This window comes from Magallana gigas, chromosome 7 (assembly GCF_963853765.1).
Source record: "Magallana gigas chromosome 7, xbMagGiga1.1, whole genome shotgun sequence".
Classification (NCBI taxonomy): domain Eukaryota; kingdom Metazoa; phylum Mollusca; class Bivalvia; order Ostreida; family Ostreidae; genus Magallana; species Magallana gigas.
In genome coordinates, this window is record NC_088859.1 from 17,253,626 (window position 1) to 17,274,155 (window position 20,530).

General features: G+C 32.7%; 2 protein-coding genes across 35 annotated transcripts in view; one reads left to right on the forward strand and one right to left on the reverse strand.

Moving 5' to 3' along the window:
• LOC105332197 (rap1 GTPase-GDP dissociation stimulator 1-B) overlaps positions 1-18,860 on the reverse strand; it is a 31,368-nt gene extending 12,508 nt beyond the window's left edge. The window contains exons 1-5 of one of the 3 annotated variants that reach the window (XM_034457765.2): positions 18,718-18,860; positions 12,875-12,985; positions 11,928-12,062; positions 10,084-10,209; positions 1,191-1,337 (exon numbers count right to left, since the gene is read on the reverse strand). In XM_034457765.2, the coding sequence (XP_034313656.2) occupies positions 1,191-1,337; positions 10,084-10,209; positions 11,928-12,062; positions 12,875-12,985; positions 18,718-18,721 (523 nt within the window). In that variant the 5' untranslated portion in view covers positions 18,722-18,860. Of the gene's footprint in view, positions 1-1,190; positions 1,338-10,083; positions 10,210-11,927; positions 12,063-12,874; positions 13,132-18,717 lie in introns of those variants that run through there. The other 2 variants (XM_066065603.1, XM_066065604.1) reach the window with 2 other exon arrangements.
• Positions 18,861-19,187: 327 nt separating this feature from the next.
• LOC105332198 (sorbin and SH3 domain-containing protein 1) overlaps positions 19,188-20,530 on the forward strand; it is a 65,182-nt gene continuing 63,839 nt past the window's right edge. For all 32 annotated transcript variants that reach the window (XM_066065565.1, XM_066065573.1, XM_066065567.1 and 29 more), the window contains exon 1: positions 19,188-19,342. In XM_066065565.1, the coding sequence (XP_065921637.1) occupies positions 19,250-19,342 (93 nt within the window). In that variant the 5' untranslated portion in view covers positions 19,188-19,249. The remainder of the gene's footprint in view (positions 19,343-20,530) is intronic.

The following is a 20,530-nucleotide window of genomic DNA, read 5'->3' on the forward strand; positions in this document are numbered from 1 at the left end:
ATTCGCAACGCCTTCTGCATTAGGCTGTCTTGGGGGGAAAAATTCACATGATAATTAACGGACCCCTACGAAATAACTGTGGTATTTTTTTTTTTTTGCCAGGCGAATTATTTGAGTGAAATATGATGTAAAAAGTAATTGTTAATAATATTCACAAAACTTAGCAAATCTATACAAATTTTGCCTTGCAAAAGAGCAGTAAAGATTTGTAATCTACATGGATGATATCTACAGTCTATTCAGGTTAACATGATAAAGCAAGACCTCCTTTTCAAGCAAGTTTTACTGTACAGTGTAGAGTATATTGTACGGAGAAGATGAAAACACACAGAATCATGCCAAAATGATATTTGTGGACCATAAAACTTATTTTAATTTGCTAAATTCAGTTTATCTTGAAAATAAATTTTTCAATATTTCCTTCAAAATTTTTTTAATAAATTAATATCATTCAAAACCTCATTAACAAAATAACATCATAGAGAAATTTATCTATAAAATTTAGACCATTCAATTACCAACCAAAAACTAGGTCGCCTGACTTCAATTCACGAAAAAAATTTGTTATAAATACATCAAAGCAGAGTTATTCAACATCCAAAGGGGAATAAAAAAAAATATCCTAATTCACCCATTAACCCAATAAAAATCAAATAGATCATAATCGTGACACCTACGATGGAATCTTGGGAACTGTAACAACATATTTGAGAGAGAAAGGAAACATAGAAATCCTATTTGGCCTACTATATTCCTTGTAACAGCCCTTGTTATATTGTGCAGGTGTCAAAATAAGCAGGACAAACTGTGTCTCTGAAGTCAGTAATGTAATTTGTGTTGAATTGTCTACTCCTTTCGCATGACTAATATGATAGAGAACCTCATCTGGTTTTTTTATCATCACAATGCACTAGCTGTAAAATTGTATTACTCTAACAATAAAAAACAATGAATTCATGCATAATCTCTCTCTCTCTCTCTTTCTTTCTCTCATATTGAAAGCATGCATGCATCAGTTTATTACATGTTACAAGCACTGATTTTACTACCATGTTGACATTCCTATATTTTAACTCAAAAAATTAGAGAAGATGACCCCCCCCCCCAAAAAAAAACAAAAAAAAAACCCAACCCCCCCCCCCCCCCCCCCCCCCCCCTCCCCCCCAAAAACCCAACTTCCTAAGACTAACCATGTGTATTGGTGACGTTGAGTAGAAATCCACAAGCAATGGTTCGAAGTCTGTCAGCTCCATCTTCTGTGCTTTTAACGTGTTCCCTCAGCAGTTTGAGCAGTAATAGAATGCCATCATTTTCGTCCACTGCATTTCTCCCAATATCTGATTTTGAATTTAAAAGAAATTATAACAGATCTTTATTGACAACTGTTGTCAATATCTGATTAAACAATAGACAAATCAAGCTGGAATATAGAGAAAATTCTAACAGTATGAAAATACAAGCAACAATTTGTATTGTTGTATGAATATAACCTGTCCTAAAGAAAATCTAATACCTCTGTCAAGCCTTTTCTCATTTTAGAAATGCAATGTTGATGGAGTTAATGTGACCTTGACATTGGTTAAATGAACTTGATTAAGGGTCATGACCCAACTTTAAGCATACCTTGACTTGAGCCAAGTAAGAGCGCTCTAAAAAAGTATGGACTTGACACAAAAGTGGGATGGACAGATTCCTAAATCCACTCCCCATTCAACACTTTATTTGCAGGGGTATAACATATCAGAGCCTAAAAATTATATCACATGAACATGTACATGTACATGGGAAAAAAAGGTTGAAACCTCTGTGAAACCTCAATGTTTGTGCTGCCCACCTTTAAGTCAATCAGCGAAGTCGAACGGGACAACATATCCTTATATCCTTATCAATATAAGTGGCAAATAGAAGCTTAAACAAAATGACAATGAGATTTTCTTTTTTCTGTCTTACACTTGCTAAAAGCTTGATAATAGAATATTTCCTCTTCTTAGCAATATTGAAAGACATCCAACATCACGATAGGTTTTTCCCCCCAGTCATTTTCCTGAGGACTCTATTGTAATACGGTAAATTTCACAAAATTTGCCAATTGAGCATGGCAGTTTCCACAATGTAATGTTAACATGCACATCTAAATGGTTTTCTAACCTTTTTTTCGCAACGCATGACATGTAACTTGAGGGGTAATTGCTTTAATTCATGCCAAGAGCAAAAAAGGAAAAAAAAATTATGGACACTTCCAGCATGTTACAGATAATAATTATCGCCAAAACCCCAAATGTGAATTTTAGAAACAAAAACAATTCCACTTGGAAAATGACTAATTACTAAACTGCAATGCCTTATCTAGAGCTACACACTACAACAACAACAGGGACTATAGATTGGAAACTCTTGAGAGCCCCAGTTCTGTTTAGAGGAATAATGGATGCCTATGTACCATTGATGGAAGAAAAGGGGGTTCAGAGAGGAGACACGGAGGAGACAAAGTCATCTCTTTAAGGAGTAATTATCTTCGACTTTCCTGTTACGAGACTATTCCATGAAAAGCAACACGGCCAAATCGCCAATCAATATCCTTCACAAAAAAAAGAGAAATCCGCTTTTTCATTTCAGGAAGGATGGAGAAAAAAAAAAAGATTGATTGCATAGCATTAAAAACCTGAGGACACACAGTTTTATAAATATCATATTAATGAATTGCATTGTGATGTGCAAAAGGTTTAATGATTGTATGTATGTTTAGTTTTATTCTTTACAATTCAAAAAGATAAACCACTTTATGGCAAAAAAGTCCTCTGGTATATAAAATTCTGTATCAGTAGGTCATATTTTAATGGAAAAAGCTTTTTATAAAATTACATTATTGCTGTCTTTGTTTTCCAGAACAGAAACCTTTTTCTTGATAAAATTATAGGCTTTTAAAAAAAATCTTATTATCATACAGGTTTTTGTTTTATGCTAACAGAATTCGCCCCCATTCTATTTTCATTCTCGTCAAAAGGCGAATTTAAGACTGTGCAAGTTCAAATTTTAAACAATTTTTAAATAACTGTACTAATTAAATAGAGTATCTACTGTGGATTCATTATTATTCAAGGGTATCAATTTTCGTGGATAAAGTGAAAATCACAGTTTCGAGGATACGTAAATTCGTAGCCAATGATCCCCATCAATACAAAATGTTAATAGAAATTGCACTTCAATGAACATTTTATTTCATGGATAAACTTTACAACGAAATCCACGAACATTGGTATTCAACAAATATTGATGAAACCACAGTATTTCAGGACGAATTCAAGATGGGGCGAAACAGTTTGCAAGTATAGAAGGGCGAAAATGCACCTGTATACTGTAGTATGTTTTTCGCATTAAAATAAACTTCTATAAATACATGTGTAATACTAAATGTACTCACATTCATCTTAATCTGTTTAACGATCTCCGATCCTCAGCAATGTTCGGTAACTCTGAACTATCCAGATTTCTTTTTTTCTGATAAATCTGACTTTTATACTGACAATTTTAATTAGTTTTATAGTGTTAGTATTACCATTAGTTACACAACAACATGCTTGGTGTAGTGGATCCACCGAGAACTACTATTCAATTACACGTTGGTAAAGAGTTTTGAGACACCGATGCATTGGTACTTTTTTTTTCAACCTCAACTTATTTATTTATTCCATTATATTCATCGTAGGCAAATTTGCAATAACTTTGTAAAATGCATGAATACCATCTAAAAATTTAATTTAATTTTATTTTATTTATAAAGTTTGAAAGAAAAATAACATCTTTATGATGAAAAAAAAATACTTTGAGGCTGAGGATCAGAGAACCTTAATCAAATTTGTATTTGAATTAAATTTCTAGACATCTAAAATTTGCCAAATATCTTCTGGTATAAAAGTACCATTTACAAAATAGATTGAGTCAATACAAATCAATCAATTAAGTTAAATATTGTTGTGAAACATGGAATGGCTTGATTTTTGTCTTTATCAGGTAAAAATTGGCTGTTTGAAATAAAAATTATGGATTGATTTTCAGTTTTGAAAGATTTCAACACATGTAAAAAAGGACTTTAAATTTTTGGTGAACAAAAAACATTTAAAATGACATAAAGTGACAAATGTCTCCCTTATTGATTCTTAACGATACTGTAATTACTGTCAAATTCCATCAATGATTTGCAAATTAACCCTGAAGTAGAATGGTTTGTAATTTGACCTTGAGGTTACATTGTCCTTTAATTGAAAGCAAAGTAAAAAAAAAAAAAAAATTTTTAAAAATCCCAAACGTCAGAAACTGAGAAGATACAGAAGGCCATGACAAAACCGATTATGCATGCCTCCATGTATCTATTCCTCTGCTGAACATATAAATTGATTGGTGCATTCCTGCAGGAAAAGGAGCACTTAGCTCCGTATGAAATTTGCATTCATAAAATGATATCTTTGCAAGGTAAATTATATCCTGCATTCATAAATCACAGACAGATCTTTTTCCCTTTCTCTTCACCCCATTGAATTGCACTCTAAAAATTAACTGAATAATAAAACATGTAGGATAAGACTTCTTATTCACTAAATACAGCAAATTGTTTTTCAAATGGGAAAAAATAGAGAAAATTGTTCAGATCTGGTGATGTGTTATTAAATTCAAATAAAATGTCTTCAAACTGCAGGAAACCATTTTTGAAGTAAATGGATTTTGCAGTATATTGACATAAAGTCTCAGGAAATCCAAAATACAATGCATTTACTTTTTTACCAAATACAGTAAAACTCGTTTAGTACGAACACAGATAAAGCGAAATCTCGGATATAGCGAAGTTTTTTTAGACAAAAATTGTACTCTGGTGAAAGAAAACAGGTATATAGTGAATCTGCAATAGTTATTATTACGAATTCATTATACGGATATAACGGTTATATCGAAGTAAATCCTTTTTTCACTGTAACATGTACTGATCCAATAGAACTAGCTTCAAGATGATGAAACAGTCTTAGTCTTTAGTCAGAATTTATACACATCATAATACCGGTATGTAATACACATTTATATTGGTGCAGATTGAAGTTACGATCAATGAGTATTGACAAACGACTGAAATTCTGACTTAAAGAGGGTCTTAAGCTGGATGATGTCACATTCCTTTTCCCAACATTATTCAAATGAATCTATACCATCGTTTCCTTGTAATTTTCATGGTTTGTTCTTACCTTGTAAATAGTGTGCATGAGCATCTACGTATGATCAGATATTTATTGTTCATTGATGAAATGTCAATGATTTCCAGCACAAGAAAACATCGTTATCCATGCATATTCTAATTCTATAATAAGTATTTATTACAACAGCTTATTCATTAATTCAAAATTTTTCACAACACAGTGGTCTGTTATTTTGTTCCATACCTCCTTAGTATTCAATATTGTAGCAAACATTTAATATTTTATATAATTTATGTGTGTATACAATAAAAAATCATAATGATTTCCTACACTTAACTACAGTTTTTCTTCTAAATAAAAATTTTTGTTGAATGGCTTTTAACAATCTGCCAGAGGATTCAAAGTACACTAGCTATTAAAGCATCCTTTTGTGTTGTTACAATGCAGGGTTCTGTACTTAAAAGCATACGGGCATTCTTTATGGATGGCTCACATATATTTCATTTCAAAGAGACTGTAACAGAATCCTAGAATCTCTGAAACTGGCATGACATTTGGAACAAAAATAGACAGGTTTCAGCTTAAGAGGTAGGAGCCATCTCACCGATCTGCCAAAATGCTCAAGATGTATGCCCAATAACCCTGATTTCCTGCAATAACTCAAGGTCAGACAAAATTGTTAAATAAATTGCTAACAATCTGCACATCAAATGGAGAGGGGTCTTTATCTTGCCTGAAAAGGGTCAAAGTTGATGAGGTATTTGCTCATAGGAAATTAGAGATCTTAATAGAATGAAGTGTAAGTGAAAGGATGATAAAGAGTTTTTAATCCTCTGGAGGATCCCATCTTCCAAACTCCCCCTCTCTCTCTTGATGGGAAGTCTAGAAATTTAATGAGCAGCGTTATACAAAGGCACCCAAGTATATAATAAACAATCATTAGGAGTCAGAGAAGAAATTCGTACATTTATCGTATTTCTCAATTTTCTCCTTTTCAAAGCCTTCCATCTTCCCACGGAAAAATGATTTCATTACAAAGAATTTTTTTCATTTACTCTCGTAAGTTGAAGAAGCCTTAGTATATACTCTAATGGTTCTATCTAGTTGTTGACAAGGGCTCTTAGCACACAAAGAAGTGATTTGTGGAAATACAGGAGTTCATCATGAAACGCTAATGCCAAATAATCTCATCAACCTTATTTTTTTCGAGCATGAAATTCTGTTAAGAAAAAAAACCAAGGGCATAGCTCTACTAGCTTGTTCATGCAATGCATCAACATGGACAATTTAAATTCACAGTTGGTTATAAAAAGAACATTCTTTCATTGCTGTTTAAAAAATAAGACTCCTTTGCATTGTCAATGTGATATAATTTCAATTGCACTTTTAGGCAAATAAAACTTTCCTTTTTAAAAAAAAAAGATTTTTGGAAAATGACCTTGACCTTTCTTTCATGACCATTAATTTCTAAAACACCGTTGAAGTGTTACACAGATTACAAGGACTCTGAATAGGTTTTTGTTTTCTATTATAGATTAGGAATTAAGGAAGTAATGTAGTTTTCCAGAGTAAGAGTAATGTTATGTGAATGCTTATTGGCATTACAACACCCGGGCGCTTTAAATTACCAACTGCATTCTCTTTTCTGACCATAAGCCCCACTTAAGATGTCTGAATAACTGATACATAATCAGTCTATATACAATAACTGATACATAATCAGTCTATATACAATAACTGATACATAATCAGTCTATATACAATAACTGATACATAATCAGTCTATATACAATAACTGATACATAATCAGTCTATATACAATAACTGATACATAATCAGTCTATATACAATAACTGATACATAATCAGTCTATATACAATAACTGATACATAATCAGTCTATATACAATAACTGATACATAATCAGTCTATATACATGCTTGGTTATACTACAGAGCTATTATAAAACTTTACTTATGAACAGACTCCACTGCAGAATATCCTATAGATCTACAAATTTCCTCCCAAAGCTAGACATTTGACCTTTCTTCTTCAATAAGATGAACTCAAATGCTTTTCAAAAGTCTTTGGGTTTTATATCTAACTGAAGACTTCGTGTGACTTACATCAAGCATGCTATTGTCGGAAATCCACACCCTTACTGATTGTTTGTCAATTAACCAAATTTTTCTTGTTTGAAAGACTAAATCATGCCCAAATCTGATTGGCTCCTTCACAATTTAGAAAGAAATCTAAACAATCCCTATAATGGCCATGTCTGTATCTATAAACAACTGTATGTATATGTAAAACAATCTATGTTTTAATATGTCTAAAAACTTAAGATCAAATTTCACTATTTCATTGATGGATTAAGAATAATATACTATTATTATTATCCTAGATACATTTAGCATCACCATCTGTTGATCTTGTTAATTGGTGGTCAATATTCGTTGAATACCAATTTTCGTGGATTTCGTTATTCAGTTGATCCACAAAACTAAGTGTTAACTGAAGTGCAATTTCTATCAACATTTTGAATTGGTATGGTCATTGGCCACGAATTTACGTATCCTTGAAACTGTGATTTTCACTTTATCCTCGAAAATTGATACCCTTGAAAATTAATGAAACCACAGTAAGTGAGCTGTAAATATGTGGAGGGATCATCACTATCATTTTCTCCTTAACAGTTTGCCCATTTTACTATCACATGGTCTTGCACAAAAATAATAAAATTTAACATTCTGACCTGATTCTACTTTAAAGTAAAACCCATGAGGCCCATAGAGGCTGATGCTTACATCTGTTTCCCATGTTTCCCATAGTGCTAAGAGAATGAGAGTCATCGCCTCCCCGTGAATGGGACACCAGTCATTGCAGGTAAACCCCCAGTACCAAATTCAGCTGAGTGGACTGAGACAATGCAGATAAAATGCATTCTCTAAGGACACAAACACAAGGTGACCATAACAGGGCTTGAACCAGTGACCTTTGGGTGACTGGCCCAACACCACTTAGCCATGTGCTCCAAAGATTCTACTGATTTAAAAAAACATTCTTAGAGTGTGTAGAGCTAGTACCAAATGCAAAATAAGTCCTGCAAATCATACAAAAACCTAAATCTACCTATTATAATACTAGAACTAAACATAGTAAAATCCTTCTGTTGAAAGTCATTTAAAACTGAGCTTGCGTGTCAATTGATCAATATAAGCTTGTTTATGTAAATGGATTGTTCAAAACCAATTTATTGTTGTCATCTGTGAGATGATTTTATGAAGAGCATTTGATCTCCTGTTCTGCCCAGCCAAAATGTCTGCTGTCATTGAAAGATGACATTTTCTAATTTTCCAGTTTATCAAAACCTGGTGGGAAATGAAGTCCCCACGAAACTCTGAGTTTCCCCAAGTAATTGACATGGCCATTCCCTACCTCCAACTGATATTTCCTCTTCAAACCTATCCTCAACACCCACTGTACATAAAATCTATAAGCATAGGAATAATAAAAATGACTTCTTACTTCATCAATCATAAAAGTTTTTGTAGAGGGGGATACTACTGTAATTGCTTTTCCATTGAAATTAAGAATAGTTCATTTAGTTTTACTACGCATGTGAACACTGTTGTCTGTTTGTCCCCTAAAACAATCCTACATGTAGCTAATCAGGAAATGAAAGGAAAAACAACACACCTATAGGATAAAAGCAGAGGGAAAGGGCAAAACCCCAGAAAGACTTCAACCCACGGAACAACTGTAGGTTTTAATCTCATCTTGTTTAAATACGCAGTGCAATACACAAATCAGTTGGAATAATACCTATAGTTAGAGATCTCATAGATACCTGCCTTTGTGATGAAAAGGTAGTTTATTTACATCAAGAGTACCAGGTAATGTAATAATTTGCTGTAATAGACTTGGATGAAGGGGAGGGGGAGGGGGTGATTCCTGACAATGGTATTGAGAGATACTTCTGGTACCAACAAAGAAAGAAATGACCAATAAATCAGACATACTAGTACCAACAAAGAATGAAAAATTAGAGATGTGAATCTTATTTGACCATTTTCATGACAGGTAATCATATAGAACTAAATATACATGCATACATATATTTCTATTAAATTTTTAGCTGATTTTATCTGACAGACAATGTAATCTGATGCTGATGCTCTCTCTCTCTCTCTCTCTCTCTCTCTCTCTCTCTCTCTCTCTCTCTCTCTCTCTCTCTCTCTCTCTCTCTTTCTCTCTCTCAGATTATTTAAAACCATAAGTTTTCAAACCTTGCAAAGTAAAAAATAGTTGAATTTAAAAATCTTAATTTTCTCCCCCTTCCCAGTACTCCTTTTCTTTAGAACAATAACTTCTAACTATTGGTCATCTAAAGAGGATAAATTCTTCATAACCTCTTTTTCAAATCCCTTATAGGGGCCTTCAGATCTTTGTCTGGATATCTTTACCAGGGTCATAAGACTCAAATAAACATGGTTATTTCTCTCTTATCTTTCTCACATCTCCCACTCTCTCTCTAAAACAGCACAACTTGACTTCAACGTTCAAACCAACCAAACTTCTTTCTTTGACTGAACAGCAGCAAAAGTGTAACTATCAAACTTAAAGACCCTCACATATAACTGTAAAGCAGCCTTTCATAGTGTCAGCTTCCTTCAACTTCATTTTAAATTTTATTGTAAGTTGATAAACTGGTTCACTGACTAATTTTCAAGATTGAGGCATTTTATCTACTTAAAAAGTATTTAAAAAAAAAAAAATAGATGTATTGGTAGGCAGTAAAAAGTATTTTCAACAACCAAAATCTTGTGAAATTCATGAAATAACTTTTCAACTTTTGAGAGTAAGTATTGCAGGAACTACTAGTTCTATTTAGTACCCACCATTTTCAAAGCAGATGTTTCCAAGGGCTCGGCAAGCCTGTGTGGCCATTATGATGTCATCAGACTTGAGGTGCTGCAGTAGGATGGGGACAAAGCCCTGCATTACACATGGCTCACGGATCGTTTCTGTCATCAAAGTGAGAGAAAAACAAGGAATAATTAAACAACAAAGTCTAAACATGTTAAACACACTATAGTCTGTCCCAAAATATTTTTGCCACATATTTTCTTAAATTGTTCTTTATCTATAAATACCTCTGGATTCAAACGATGTTCATTCAATAGCATAAAAAAATCTTCCCATTTGAAATGCCCCTTTTAGCTTGTCAGATTTCAATACATGGCTAAAATTTAAAAGTGTACGGGAATTTTCCATTGCTCAAGAGATGAAGGTACCCGGATGATAAGGCTGAAAAATTGTGTAAGGTATTCTGTGTGACTTCTGAATAGAGAAAAGATGTTAACATTCCCCAGTATAAATCTCCGTAAGAAATTGATTTTTGTTCCTGTGAATTTTCCGAGTGAAAGACGACAATAAGTCAATTAAGATATCTTGGAAATTTTCTCTTTCATCTATTTCAATTGCACTTCTTTCACAAGTATGTGTATTTTTATGAAAAATTGTCAAAATGTGTGGCATAAATATTTTGGGACAGACTATTAAAACTTCAAATTGCTGTAGAGCTAAAACAATTTTTGTTGCTAACATAAGTTCTTCAAATATGATTGATCATTGTTTAGTGCAAGTAGTAGTGCTAAGTGCCTAGTGGAAATATCATCTCTCCAATCTTTTGATCCCCAGTCCAGCTTCATTGAACTTGTGCTTTGAAAATTTGGGAGCTTGTAAAATTTACTGTTTCACAATCCATCCAAATTTGGTAATTTTCTCTTTTTTACTTGATTTTTTTTTTTACAGATGCATATTGCTGGAAAAGGAATCTGACATCACACCAAGACCTTTGCAATGGAGCAAGAGATTTTGATGGAGCTTTATTAAATGAGTTCCTCATTGCTGAGAAAAATCAGTGCAGGAGCTTTGATGCATGTCGTTAACATAATCATCTATGGAAAATTGCAGACTTCTGTCAGAATACAAATAAAATGCATCTATGAGTCCATATCTACTTTCAGTACTTTGATTTTTACATCATCATGAACTGCCACATGAATCATGAATTATGAATAGCTGCAGGTATAAGAGGCATGAAAAAAGTTGGCTGCATAACTTTTTGCATCAGACTAAATGTTGACACACAGACTGACTGAAGGGCACAGCAATTACTAAAAGCTCCATGGGATCCTATAAAATCAATTCAATTCTGTTAAATCAAAATTAATTTTCCCTTAAACTTACTGTTCGGAGCTATGCAGGATTAGACAGAAAAAGGCTTAATTGGAAAACATAGTATACCCCTGACATTTAATTTCTCTAATATCAGGCTAGCAGCTTAATAATGCCCTTTAAAATCTAATTAATTAGCTATTTTCAATTTTGACTATATTTAACCAGCTTTTTTTCTGTCAGCCTTGAAGAGTGATTACCGGGTAAACTTTCAACAACAGCCAGATTTGCACCAGTATGTATTGAATGAAATTGGACTGCTGTTTGCAGTACATTATATGTGTACTCTCTGGCAGGCATGAGTCAATTGTGTTTATGGTGCTTTCTACCTACTGTAAGTGTGCTTTGTAATCAATATTGATGTGGCCAGATTTAATCATCACACCATCGTCTAGGATAAGAGCAAATGATATCAAGCAGGTTCAAAAGCCCCCTCTCAGGGCACCGAGATTTGCCTTAAAGCTCTGGAATATCAGATATCTCTGCGTTCGTGTCATTGTACCTGTTTTGCCGAGTTCTGCCAGAATTTGGATGACCTTGCATAATGTTCCGTCGGATGTGTGTGTCATGATGTCGTAGAGATCTCCAAGCATGCCGTTTTCAACTGCTGTCTCCAACGCTTGGTCCAAATCTTCTTCTACAAAAGATTAATTTTGTTTCATGTATAAAAATGTTAACATCATATTTCTCCTTTTTTATTTAAAAATTGATTTTTTTTAAAATTCATCTGCATTGTTCAATTCAGTTTGCAATGATATTGTAAAAGGGTTTTTATCATTTTTCTAATCTCCACTTGATGACACATCTAATCTTACTATTTTAATATTGATCTCTTTATACTTCCTATATAAAATTTCTTAAGAACTTATACTATAAACCTATTACTATTGTACATTATCATTTTCTCTAAATCATTATGACATGACATTTTATCTCCTTCTAAAAATGTGCAATACATTAAGTTAAAAATATGTTTCATGTGTGCCATGAAAGAGAATTTGTATCAAGAGACCCGGATAACAAAGGACATTATAAGACGTAGAACCATCAAACATTTATTAAGCACACCTCGTAAAATCCCAGAATTAACAATTATCAATAATGCATGGCACTGAATCTCTGTTGCATTTGAGGGCTTCAAGTACAGTAAAACAGCCCATATAAAGATCTTAAATCTGGCATCAGAGGAACGGAGATTTTACCATCCCCTTCCATTAACAGACAATACAAAGTCATAGCCGATTAAATACCGATTATCGCTTCTTCACAGACCCTGGGTGAATTAGCTATTCATTGAATATTATTATTATTAAACAAATGATTGAGCAGTATCTGATCAACCTATAGAATAATCAACTGATTAACTATCCGATTGTACCATCAATTATCAACATTTTTAATCACTTGAGAAATGAAGTTCACAGTTAAAATTTTGACATGAATACTCACCATCTTGCTCCACTAACAGGAACTTAAGAATACGATCCAGACACTTTTCGGGTTCGTCTGATGACAACCTTAGGCTCTCCACCATGTTTAGAATGTCCTCGCTCTCTTCCGCTTGACAAGACAAAGCAGACTCCATCATTTTTTTATGCTTAACTAAGCACACACTTTGGTATTAATAATATCTATTGTTACTGTATCGGCAAATGCACACGCCTCAATAAAAATCTATCTCTCAGGCCACCAGAGAGAGAGACTCACAATGCTAGCTAGAGAGAAAGAGAGAGAGAAAAAAAAACTTCATATATTTTGTCAATTAAATTATGATCTGTTAAATCCTAATGATCCAGAGTGGAAATGTGACACACTGCACAATGTTATCTGCTTTTGTATGGAGAGAAAAATCTCCAATCCTTCAGCCAATGTATTGTCAATCATTTTTTCCCCTTCCTGCTGGGCATTTAAAATTACAAATACGGAACTCTCTTCTCTCGAAATAGCAGTAAGTTCATGCAGGATTTTCATTCATTGATGGAGAGAGAGGGAGAGAGAGAGAGTGGGAATAAGTAGCAGGCAAGTTGGTCTACCCAATAATTAACCCATCTGAATATTCATAACATGATGACTGTGGGTCACCAAAGGTCAAGCTTGCCTTTCAGAGTATCCCCCTTCTACGGAATGATTTGACCTGTACATAATTCCATTATTGTGCAATAAAACCATTAACAATTGATTGTTTTAAAGGCTACATGTATGACAACTAATCCTATTTTCCAGCGAAAATCGAAGTTAAATCCTTTTGGAGCAGCTGACTATGTGGAAGTTAGACTTTGTACAGTAATGAGAATAAATGTCTCCCCTAAGACAGTTCTAAATTAATTTCTTACAAGTTATCGAGTCAAAGGCGGTCCAAGCATTGTATCTTCTTAAGGATGAACTCAAATTAAGCAAGGGAAAAAAAACTAACCCTATTTATGGCAAATTCCAGTTGAATGAACCATCTTCATCTCAGGGTTACAGAAATGGTGTGTTCAATTTCAATTACTTAGTCGGAACAACATTTCATCCATGCACAAAATAATGCACAAAATAAAAAAAACACAATGAAAACCAGACTGCAAACTCCCCCTATTTAATCCTTGTAATTTAACAGTTTGGTTCTTGTCCAAGTACTTACCATAAGGCACATTGCAACAATCTTACAACTGTGAGAATAATTTTGATGATTTATTTACATTCAAATTTAATCAAGGTGCCTATAACAATTCAATTTATTCATGAAATAAAATTTGATGTTTTTTTTTCTTTCTTTTTTCCATTTTTTTGTTTGTTTATTTTTTTTGGTTATTTATAAAATTTCATTATAATTGAACCTCTTCATATAACTGTAATTAATTAAACATGGATATAAATTAAATTATTTTTCTAGTCACTTGGTCTTTCAGCTAGATTTTCATTGGTCAAATGAAAATTTACCTATACATGCTTGACCAATATATACAAAAAAAGGTGGAAGCCTAAATTTAAAATGTTCTGTTCCCAAACCATCAGGCCAATGATTTTGAGCTGTGGGGTATGCAATATTTCATATCCATCAACTATATTTTCAATTTATGGTGAACATTTTAATATTTATTATAATAATTAGTTTTTAAAACATCCCCTATTAAACCTGAATACAAAACATCAACTCTAAAACAGCAGAGAGGGGATTTGGGGTTATTATTTAACATTGTTTGGTCACCGATACATGTTAAACACTATCAGACACCTCTACTACACTAGAAAAGAGAAAAAAATAGTTCTAGCATCAAATACACCACACTTGATCAATGATACATTACAATCCCTATCTCTGTCTTGACATTTGCATTATCTTTCTGCTGAAATATTTGAATTGATCTCTCAATGTTATAATTTTTTCTGACTTGAATGACATTTTGAAAGTTGCACTCACAGAGAATGTTGATTTTTGAATTTGCACAGATCTCCAACCAACTTGATTGAATTCTTAATAAAAGTGCAGAGATACTGGTGGACTTTTGATATAGTGCTGAAAGGTAATTAACCTATTTTACCCAATGCATTTATCAATACCCAAATGCAATAGTTTTGAGACAATGATCAATAATGCAAAAGTAATAAAGTAATCAATGGTAGTAACTTTGTCCCTCCCCCTCCCTCCATCTTTCTCTCTCTCCACATTAATATACCAGTATGTAGATCATACTAGATGCATGAGATTAAAAAATATGCATTACCATCCAATTCAAATGCTAAAGCAAAATTTGACTTTTGACCTAATGACCTTTTTACAAGTATACCCATAACCTTGACCTTATAAAAATAAAGGTTAAAAAGAAAAGGAATCTATGACCTTTTACTCCAACTTTATGACCTTTCGTAGGCTCCAGAAGCTTTCTCTAACAGCTTTACTTCAATTATCCTAGCATTCACTGCAACTTAATTGCAACACAAAAATATTCTTACACTTATGTAAAATATACAGCCTCTATTGCTTTTTACTTTTGTTCAAAGTTTGTTGACTCATTTAAAGGAAACAAGAATTCTGGTTCAGTGTATGAAAATAAGAGAAGTATTTTACACGAGTTTGTTGTGTTTTAAACATAACTTGGAACATAATTTTATCATTAAAGTAATCTGTTTTTCAAATAAATATCCTGTTCAGCTTGATAGTATGTTTTAAAACAACTAGAACTCTCAGTTCATATCGCTATAACAGCAAAATCTCTTTTTAAAGCAAGTACAAGTGAAAAAAAACCCCAAAAACTTTAAGTACATGAAAATGGAATATGGAACAAATTATGTTCATTTTACAATATTGTATTAGACAAGTTTACTTGATCATGTAGCAAAATATGGATCATGTAGAAGCAGAAATATTTGTTGGGGATTTAATTTCGTTATTTTGTTGGCAGTATAAATCAACGAAATTCAATCCATGATGAATTTTTTACCCAGGCACTTATAAATAAATAGTATAAATCAACGAAATTCAATCCATGACAAATTTTTTACCCAAGCACTTATAAATAAATAGTTGATCAGTGATACATTTTAGGGATTACAATATGAAGAAATTAAACGCAAATGAAATTTTAACCCAACGAAAATATGTGCTTCCACAGTATATCGCATATTTATAGAAAATATACCATTTTCTGCCCTGTGCAATATAAACATAAAATTCACCTACTCGTGTATAATAAACCCTAGGGTGTGTAATTAACTTTACTACATACCCCATTCCAGCAACCTCTGTTTGTAATGAAACACCTTTTACCTTAATTTAATCGTTGGCTCACATGACGTAGAATTCAGTACGTTTCGTTCAATTCTGTTGTCCGAGTGCATCATCAAATCATTACATCGACATCAAATTTAATTAATAGTATACAAACAACTGGTTCAAATTAACAAAAAAATATGAGACAAGTACATGACACCAAGCGATCTGTTGACAATAATTGCTCATCATATGATGTTTTTTTTGTTTCTTCGATATTTTCTATATTACCGTAATCCAGTAAATATAATACACACTTTTTTCCAGCATTTTTTACCGTGAGAAAGGGGTGCGTATTATACATCCCTATAGGATTTGGACATTTTTTTTCCCTAGCTAAAGCACGGGGTATCATACTGCCGTATTACCTATGCTGTTCACAAACAGGACCGATACCCTGCTATACATCATAACATCCTTCATTATCACATATATATTATTATTTAACCCTTAGGAAATCATTGTTATAGCATATAATTAAAGAAAATGTATATTTTAAGTCTGTTAATAAATAAACTGTTTCAAAATGGCCTTTAAAAATTAATTTGAACTGCCTATTCTTTATCTCTGTGTACGCCGCCATTACAGCTGTTATTAATAAAATGCGGACTTGGATGGCCACGTGCTATTTGTAACCGATCTTTGAAAACAGCTTACACATCATTTGGCTCATTTTTAACCATTTTCATGTATTGCTAATTGATTTATTGCAAATAATTATGAATATAAATAATTCTATAACCTATTCCGTTAATTGAAGCCATTGAAAAGTTGTGCTCCCCCACCGCTAACGCTTGACTTCTTGGGTATCTCAGACACCCCCCTTAGGCTATGTGTACTATACACAACACAACTATTTGTGCACATATTTTATTATGTTCCAGGCCTCTAATTGATCACTTTGATCGGAATCATTTAAGAATTTAATTAGGTCCGTTATCTCCATACCTGTACATTGTCCGTTTTCACTTCACAGGGATTGTAATGACGAAACAATATAACGCTTGTTTAAAGTAGTTGATTTTATTTACGGTAGAATATTTAATACTAGGTCTATTTAAAACATTGATTATGAATTAAAGATACGAAGAAAATATTGTGTTTTTCTTATTTCCAGTAGCATATTCCCGCGATGAAGTTGAGCGTGCATACAAAGTATAACTGCTTTGTTGATACTCAGGATTACCAGTTGGTCAATTTTTTGGATGCGTATTATACATCCCAACAAGCTTTTTTCACCATTTTCAGGCCCTAAGTGGAGGTGCATATTGTACACTACTGCGTAGTATATTCACCGGATTACTGTAAGTATATGAAATATAAATGATGACTTGGTATTTTTTATATTGCATCTCATATCTGCCTTCGCTTGCTGTTTATCAGCCATCAAACTAATGGCTCTCAAGCAAATATAGGATGCCATATTAAAACTGCCATGTAATAATACTATTACTTTTTAGGTTTAGTACTAATATTATAAGGTTGATCAATCTCATAGATGGCAAAGGGAAGCTTTCTAAATCATACTTCTTTAACAGGTGTATGTATTCTGAATTCACTACTTTACAAATAAGTACATTTAAAGCTTTCTTACATAGTCATAGAATAAGATTTTTATTTGTTCTGGCAGATGTATTTTGTCTGTGGTTTGTAAATGCCAAATATTTTTTAGTGAAATTGAGGAACAGTCAGTCAAATTTAGGTGTCCTAAGATGCAATGTTGAATGTTATACTCTGTCCCAAGTTTTTGCTTCCACCACTTTTTGCTTGATATTTCGATAATCGGATAACCTTTCGATAACCTTTGTGCTCAAACTACGTTCATCCACTAATATGAAAAATGTCCACATTATCTGTTTTGAAACGCCCCATCTACCGCTTCAGGTTTCAATATACATCCATAAATAGAAAGTCTAAAGGGATTTTGCATTGCATCAGCCATTAATAAGCCCGGATGATAACGTTGAAAAATTATGCGTGGTGTACCGAGTACTTCCAAATGGAGAAAAGATGTAAACATTTCCCATTATAAATCTCCGTAAGAAATTTGTTTTCGTTCCTGTGAACTTTTATGAGTGAAAAATGATAATTGTTCAATGAAGATATCTTGGACATATTCCCTTTAACCGATTTCAACTGTATTTCTTTAACAGGTATGTGAATTTTTATTAAAATTCATCAAAAAGTGATGGAAGCAATAACTTGGGACAGACTATAACAGATCATATTAAGATTCAAGTTATGTCAACATGCTCAATATTCTTTACAACTTTAAATAGGAAAATATAAAAGGTTCTCCAGAGACTTGTCGATATTCTGCGCACTAAAATTGCATTCACTACAAAAAATGAGCATTCAAAACTGTCTTTGATACAAAGATATTTACATAACTCTAAAATAAAAATAAATCAAATGTATTCTGTTGTCATGTCATTTTTAAAGCTAAATAACTCTATGGAACAACAAAAAACGTTGAAAACATAAATACTAATTTTGTATTTTAACATTTGAAAAGCAAGACACTTAGACGATTACTCACACATGATGGTACAAAAATAGGTGTATATTCTTTCCCCTCAGTTCAGGAAATCCAACTATTGTGTGTGCGCTGCCATGACACCGGAAGTATGATAAAAGAAGAAGTTGGAAAAAAAATTTAAACCCGAAAAAATATTTCAAAATGTGAAGAAAAGAAATTTGAAAAATACTGATATCACTTGTAACCTTATCTTTTTACATGCTGATTATTTGAAATGGGAAACAGATAGCTGGACAACTCGTTTGCATCATATTTTGACAGTGACAAAACGGGAGAACCGAAAGGACAATATTCACTATGTGTGAAATACCTGATTTCTTATAAAACAGTTTGATAAACATTTTAAAAAAGTTGAATTAATATAAAACTCTTTTGGTTTGTAAGATAAAAATACAATAACGTTTTCACGAAAAGTTGCAACGTAAATCTATTTTTGGCCAAGCAAGCTTCCCTTCAGGTAGACGACCTTCACATTACTCCCATTTGGTTCTTTAGTTTATAAACTTGATGGCGGTCTAGGAGAATATACGTGATGTCTTATGCCGTAGTTCTGAAGGGTGGGCCACCCTGGGGATTTAGGATCCAGGGTGGAAAGGAATTTAACGAACCGATATCAGTCGCCAAGGTGTGTATTTTTCACTTATTTGAAGTTGCCATTTAATGAGATTTTCAATAATTTTTTTCTCAGAAGTTACAAACTACCTGCATTAGGTGTAGGGAATATGAATATTGTAAGCTAGCACTGAATATGAAAGTAGTTGAAGTTTTTAATGAATGATCTTTAATGGTGTATGTATTTTTGACGGTGGTTTGGATAACAGGGAAACTTTCATTAAGGGTAGAAAATAATTACTAGCGTATTATTTTTTTAAAATTTGTTATTGACTTTCAAAGTTTTACATCATGAATGTAAAATATGACAGGTCTTAATAAATCGATGGTACTCTTTAAATATAATGTTTGATACAATGGGTTCTCAAGCATTTAAGTGTTAGATAAAGATGTCATTTTGATCTTTAATTCCGTTAGCATTCACAATGGTTTAAAACCTATCAGCAGTTAAAACTGTTAAATGGCTTATAATGGAAATAATCCCAATTAAGTAAACATGTTGGTATTGTGGTTAAATAGGTCTGAATTAGGTTTCTTTAATATTACATGATTTAAGTTGACATAGCTTTGTAATAGGAATCAAAGGAAGACTTTTCTTATAGAGTCCTGATATAAGAGATCCTTAGAATTTTTCAAAATCCTCTTAAACCTACATGAAATCAGCAAGTGCTTTATAATGATATTTTAAATAATGCAGTTTTTCTCGACCTGTTAGTCAACACTTATTTTAATATTCAAAGACAGTAGATACAAAAACTTCTTTAAAAAAAATCTAATTCTGAATGAACTTCAGCTGTTCAGTTTCCGGTAGTCGGTAGATAGGTATTTTGTGAACTGATAGAGAAGTTCTATATTTAGCTGGTAATTTTTTCATCTCATTTGATAAAATTTGCCTTGATAAACCTGGCAGCAGATAATGATTAATGGTAGAACATTTTAATGTCGAAATATGAATAGTCCTTCCATCTCCTCTGTTTGCTTTTCTTTCAAACCACCGGAAATTGCAGTCAGGTATGGAACAAAAATTTTTTAAAGGCTCAAGTATTGAATAGTTGAGAAAGTTGTAAAATTAGTCAATTAAGACCCCTAATGATGTAGCTTTTCAATGTTTTCTCCAAAACGAAATAATGTAAAGTTCAACTTTATCTTTGTAAAAGAACTTTAGTCTTGAAATGTGCCTTTGTAATATGATGAAATACAA